The sequence below is a fragment of the Malania oleifera genome, chromosome 10 (genome assembly GCF_029873635.1).
Source record: "Malania oleifera isolate guangnan ecotype guangnan chromosome 10, ASM2987363v1, whole genome shotgun sequence".
In the NCBI taxonomy this organism is placed as follows: domain Eukaryota; kingdom Viridiplantae; phylum Streptophyta; class Magnoliopsida; order Santalales; family Ximeniaceae; genus Malania; species Malania oleifera.
The window spans coordinates 37,754,147-37,760,893 of record NC_080426.1 but is presented as its reverse complement, the minus strand read 5'-3'; the positions used below and the strand labels follow the sequence as shown (position 1 = coordinate 37,760,893).

General features: G+C 37.2%; 1 protein-coding gene across 1 annotated transcript; it reads right to left on the bottom strand.

Annotated features, from left to right (window-relative positions):
- Positions 1–5,535: 5,535 nt before the first annotated feature.
- On the bottom strand, positions 5,536–6,078 carry LOC131166623 (uncharacterized). The gene is made up of 2 exons (XM_058125206.1): positions 6,064–6,078; positions 5,536–5,940 (listed from the first exon to the last, which is right to left on the bottom strand). Exons 1-2 carry the CDS (start codon positions 6,076–6,078, stop codon positions 5,536–5,538), a joined length of 420 nt encoding a protein of 139 aa, XP_057981189.1.
- Between the last annotated feature and the right edge of the window lie 669 nt (positions 6,079–6,747).

Genomic DNA, 6,747 nt, shown 5'->3' with positions numbered 1-6,747 from the left:
GTATTTTAGGGTGGGATGAAGTAGAAACAATTGATTCTGAATTCTCTTCTAGATTTCAAAACAAAAAGGCAAGAAAAAGCGGGAAGACACCAATTGAACATGAAGAACAAACTCCCAAATAACATATGAAGTTTTCTATGGGCAGCCATAGAAGAATTTAAAAATATGTTTGAAATGAAAAATAAGTGCTACAAAAACAAATATGACTTTGCTAAAGCATATGCTTTGTTAACTATAATAATTCTATGTTTCTCATTTTATGTAAATGAAATTTGTTGATTCTTTACAGAACAATTTGTTGTTGATCCATGTATCAAATTAAGTAGGTACATATGGAATTAAATTAATATGGATCAAATGGTAAGGTTGTTCCTTTTTGATCAGTTGGTCATAGATTCAAGTCCAAGGAAACAATCTCTATATATGAAAGTAGGGTGTGGTTGCATACACTGTGATGACCCTTCTCCTATCCTCATAAAGTGAGGAGCCTTGTGGCTCAAGAACGCCTTATATGGAATTAAATTAATATAGATGGACTCAAAAACATTAGAAAGTAGGTGGTGTTAAAAAAAATCTTTGTTGTAAAATTGAATATGGTCTCATGTGTTTTACTCTTGAAATTTTAGTCAAATACAATCCAATGTGCTATAACATCTTTTGGAGTTTTAGAGTTTTAGGTGCTATGTCTTATTTCTTTTGATAATATTGTCATGTAGGACAAGAAGCACGACCTTGGGAAGATCCTTCTTGGTGAATAACTAAGAAGAATTAGACCAAATGATTATTGCGTTTAGTTTATACTTTACTATATGTTCAATTTAAGTAGAATATTGTTGTGTATTTGGGGGTGTGTTTGTAGTTTTTGTATATTTTGGGGGTATGTTTGTAATGTAGTGTAGTTTTAGGAATACATGTGTAATTCCATGTGAAGAAAAATTCTTATATATAGTGTGAAAGTCATGTTGTAGTAATTGTTGTAGTAATTGTTGATGAATTTAAAAGGAATTAAAAATGGTTTTCCCCCTTGGATCTCTCTCCTCTCTTCCCTTTTCCTTTCGTCAATTTCTTTCTTATCCCTCCCATGGTTGTAGATTCTTGGTATTGTAGACTCTTCTTCTTCTTCATGTTGTAGGCAATTATTGATGAATTTAAAGGGAATTGAACGTGGTTTTCCCCCTTGGATCTCCTCTCTCCTCTCTTCCCTTTCTTCAATTTCTTTCTTATCTCAACCATGGTTGTAGATTCTTGGTATTGTAGATTCTTCTTCTTCTTCTTCTTCTTCTTCTTCTTCACTAAAGTGCTTTCACCCTCGTATTCCCCACCCTTGATCTATTTTGGCCTGAAATTTCATTGCTAAAGGACCCTCCTTTGAAGCTCACGTACTCCACGTGCTGGCAACACATGGGGTAAATTCCCAATCTGCCCTGCATTTTTTTATTTCATGAGAAATTATTGCAGTCGTGAGATTTTGGGCTTTCTCCATGATATTTTGACCTATGAGGAGATATTTTGATTGCGGACACAATAAATTGCAAGCAAGCACAATATTTGCTATGAAACACTAAAAATTGTCATTGCTGGCATCAGAAATTAGGATTTGTTGCAATTTTCGTTTTTATAAGTGAATTTGTTTCATTTCTTCATGATACTCAAGATTAAAAGTGGCTTGAAGATAGCTCTTGAAAATTGGGAGTCAACTTGTGGTTTTACATGAATAGATTGTGAATTGTGGCCACATTGTATTAAGGACTTTTGGTGATATATAGTTGCAGTGGGTATATGTATAAATCCAACAATATAGTAAGAAATTATTGGGGAGAAAAATGTCATTTATCATATTTTGGGCATAATGTCATGCTTTTCGACACATTTCTTTAGTGTGAAGGAAATATTTGTAAATTGTCACTGATGGACAATGTTCTATGAATATGGTTTCGACAAATGAACTCACTTTTATACAACTTCATCTAGAACTTCACCTAGAGCCTTATGCGAATGGGTGATATCCAAATGGGTGACTATTTTGATAATGTTTTGTGTGATATCATATCTATGAAAACTGACCATGTAGTTTTTGGTTCTCCTTGATTGGATAATTTGAGTGACTTGAGGGACATGAGAATACATGTCTTCCATTATAATGGCAAGAAAATAGTTTTGAAGTGTGCTCTACCAATCAACCAAGACAAAGAATCAATCACAATTACTCAATTTGAAGACACTATAAACAAGGAAATGCGTGTTTGAAGGCATCCAAAGTCTCCTCAAACAGTCTTATAGTTGAGTTTGTCATTCCTAATATGTTTATTGATGCTAATTTTCAATTCAAGTATGTGGTGCTACCCATGGAGTGGTTTATTATATTAGACAAGTGGTAGCTTCGAAGAGTCCAAGTTGCTTCTTACTTTTGATCATCCAACATTTCAAATTTGAGGCCAAATTTTTTCTTATTGGGGGAGATTTGATGTAGGACAAGAAGTAAGGCCTTGACAAGATCTTTCTTAGAGAATAATTAAGAGTATTAGGCCGAAGGATTATCGGTTTAGTTTATACTTTATAATGTGTTTAGTTTAATTATTCTAGTATAATGTGTATTTGGAAGCTTGTTTGTAGTATTTGTATATTCTAGGGTATGTTTGTAATGTAATGTAGTTTTAGGGGTATATGTGTAATTTCATGTGAAGAGGCTTTCTTATAAATAGTGTGCGAAAGCCATATTATAGATAGTTGTTGATGAATCTGAATCTTGTTGAATGCGGGTTTCCCCCTTGTATCTCCTCTCCTCTCTTCCCATTCCTTCAATTTCTTCTTCTCTCCCATGGTTGTAGATCCTTAATGTTGCCCCTATCTTTAGTTGTATGTAGTTATGGCATTTTGTATTGGTTGAATTAGTTTTCATATATTCTACATAAGTAATTTTGAAATCAACTACACTTATGTTTTTCTTATATACAAACCCAATAGGGGGGTGGCCAAATTCACTTGGTCAATTTATGCCTTTCAAGTTGATTAACCTATACTTTACACAACTCTTAAATTTTAGGGACCCTCTTGTTTTCACCTGAATTATTACTTTTTCAAAACGAGCAGGGTTTGCCTTTTGTTTAGTACAAAGCACTTTGTTGTCTCTAATTTGTCAAACCACAGTGCTACAATATTTATTTGTTTCAAACCAAAAGACGCACACACACACACACACACACACACACACACACACACACACACACATTTTTTTTAAATAAAAGAGGGGCACCTCCTTTATTAGAAAACCTCTCACTTATGTCGGAGGAATACTGTGGTTATAGCAAATCAAGTTATAAATAGATAAAAATGATATGTAACGAAAACAAAATGAAGACAGAACGTCACATTAGACTGTTAAATTAGGAAGACCAATTTTGTCAAGTCATATCATGCCTCTAACTAGACGAGGTAAAGAAGCAAACTCCAGATATTTCATAGTGACACCTTCCTCTCCCTGACGTGCCACGAAGTCCGCAGCCTTATTTCTTTCTCTGAATTGGTGAGCAATGAAGAAATTAATCATAAAAAGAGCCTCAAGAAGCTCTTCCCTAAATTCCCACAAATACCATACCATGCATCCCCGAGAATGAACCCAATCGACCACTACATTAGAGTCACATTCAATTTCCACATTCATATAACCCAGCTCTTTGCACATCCGCACTCCCTCCATTAGGGCCCTATTTTCAACTTTATTATTAGGGCCATAGCCAAAGAAGGAAGAATAAGCAATCTCGAATCACACCACCCCCTTCACATGTCCCTGGGTTCCCACGACAACTACCATCTACATTTAACTTTACAGACCCAACCCAAGGGTCCCCTCCACCTAACAACACAAGGAGTCTGTGACTTCGGAGTGATAATTGGAATCTCAAGAGCACTTAGAACTTTGCTATCCTGAGTGGAAAGGGATTCGCTTGATCTCATATTCTCTGAAATCCTCTTAAGCCATACCTTGATTGCCAACCAAACTCCTTTAGCCAATTCTTTAGTACCTTCCATTCGGACTCTACATTGACGCACCCAAAGTCTCCAAGTTATTAAACTCGACAAGATACCAATGATTACACCCTATGAGTCGATTTCTTAGCATAAGTGAACCATTGTTATACACAAAAAATCCAAGAAACTGCAGTGTACAAGGAACCCCTAAGGCTGTAGCGGCAAAATCCCCAACCTTCACAGCAATCTCGATCGAACAAAGCACATGATTCAAGGTTTCTGTTAGCCCCAGCTCGTAACAATTACATCGAGAAGCAAGAGCAATTCCCAAGGATTGAACTATCTCATCCAACGACAATCTGTCAAAATGAGCTTTCCAAGCACATATGCTGACCTTCTTTGGCAAGAGCTTGTGCCACAACCAATCCATATCCCTTACATGTGGCCCTTTAACTCTAATTAAATCCCATGCACTTGACGATGTGAAGCTTCTTTTATCATTGGGTTTCCAAATTAGAATTTCCTCACCTGGTCTCCCACAAGCAATATTTTGTATGACTTCTTCGGCACACACACATACACACATACTTTTTTTTTTTTTTTAATAAAAGAGGGTAGCACCTCCTTTCTTTATTAGTAAACCCTTCACTTATGACGGATGAATACCGTGGTTATAACAAATCAAGTTACAAATAGATAAAAACGAAATGTAACGAAAACAAAATGAAAACAAAACGACACATTAGACTCTTAAATTAAGAAGACCAATTTTGTCAAGTCGTGTCATGCCTCTAACTAAACAAGGTAAAGAAGCAAACTCCAGATATCTCATAGTGACGCCTTCCTCACCTTGACGTGCCAAGAAGTCCACAACCTTATTTGCTTCTTTGAATTGGTGAGCAATGGAGAAATTAATTATAGAAAGAGTCCCAAGAAGCTCTTCTCAAAAATCCCACAAATATCATACCATGCATCTCCAAGAACGAACCCAATTGACCACTACATTAGAGTCACATTCAATTTCTACATTCATATAACCCATCTCTTTGCATACCCGCACTCCCTCCGTTAGGGCCCTAAGTTCGGCTTTATTATTAGTGCCATAGTAAAAGAAGGAAGAATAAGCACCCAGGATAGCCCGACTGCAATCTCGAATCACACCACCCCCTCCACATGTCCCTGGGTTCCCACGGCAACTACCATCTACGTTCAACTTTACGAACCCAACCCGAGGGTTCTCCCACCTAACAACACGAGGAGTCCGTGACTTCGGAGTGATAATTGGAATCTTAAGAGCACTTAGAACTTTGCTATCCTAAGTGGAAAGGGATCCTCCTAAGCCATACCTTGATTGCCAGCTTGGTAAGAAGAAATTCCATTTTAATGCTCGAATTAGAATCACATAGCATTTGATTTTCTAGGACCTCCAAATGTTCCTCAAGCTCCTTAATATTTTGATATACACGCCCAAATACCTTCATATTTCATGCTCTAAGAGTTATCTTTGTTTTTTTTTTTTTTTTCAGTTTGGCCGCAAGCTTCAAAAGACCCTGGGCATATACCGGCTCAACCCACGCGAAAAGGTGACGGGCCATTCCTCATCTCCAATTTGTCAAAATTGATAACAATAAGACTATGATTCGACAACTTCCTCATTAGATACTCCAAATGAGTATTAGGGAAAGTATTAAAGAAACTCGTATTCATAACCGCTCTATCAAGCCTTGCCCAGCTATGAGAGTGACCTTTATGATCATTACACCATGAGAACCTCCTCCCACTAAAAGACATTTCCATGAGTTCACAGTTATCCAAGCAAGAATTGAACTCATCCATGACTCCAGGATTACCTCTAATCCTCTTCCCATCCTCTCTAATCACGTTAAAATCCCCCACCACAATCCAATGGTGATCCCCAGGATGTAAATCCTCCAAAGCTTGCCATAATTTCCTGCGTTCATTCCGAGTACACTTCACATAAATGAAAGAAATAAAAAATTTATTGTTATCTAAAAGTAACCAGCCAAAAATCATTTGATTATTCATACAAACCGTCTCAAAATTTAAGTCCTCTCCAAAATACCCACAACTTACCTCCCACATAGCCATTACTGCAGCAGTTAAGAAGCACTATCTGGTTAGCTAGCTGAGACATCAGGGTATCCTTTAAGAACGGCTCAGCAATAGCTACAATAGTGACTCGGTGACATCTAACTAAATCTTTCAACCTCCTCCTCGATCATCCCAAACCTCTTACATTCCACACTAGCATTGTGTCAATCATAGATTAAATTTTGAGGCTTCAATATTGCCAAAGAAACCTGTAAATCAGAATCAGAATCATAATGTTTGTTCTAACACAACGGTTGTATAGGTCTATCATTGTCATGGTCTAAAGCATAAGTAGGTGAAGATGTCCCATTTAACTTTGTGGGTTGAACACACTCTAATTCTAAAACTTTAGATACTACCTCCACGTTCCCCCCTGCACCAACTTGCCCCACCAGGTTATCATCCACTCCCATCATCTCCTCCTTCACACGTGCACAAATCAAGGGCTGGTCCTCCTCTAAATCCATGTAATTCTCCTCATTCACCAAAGTAGCTGTCTCCACCTGTCTCATTGGTCCTTTTATCTTTTGCATTAGGAACAAAATTCTCATGCCTTGATCCCGCTTCCTCAGTCTTGCCATTCTTCTGCTGTGTAACATTCTCTATGTTAACGGTATTGTTCTTCTTCACTTCACCTTCCTCCCACACTTCAATTATCACCAGCGA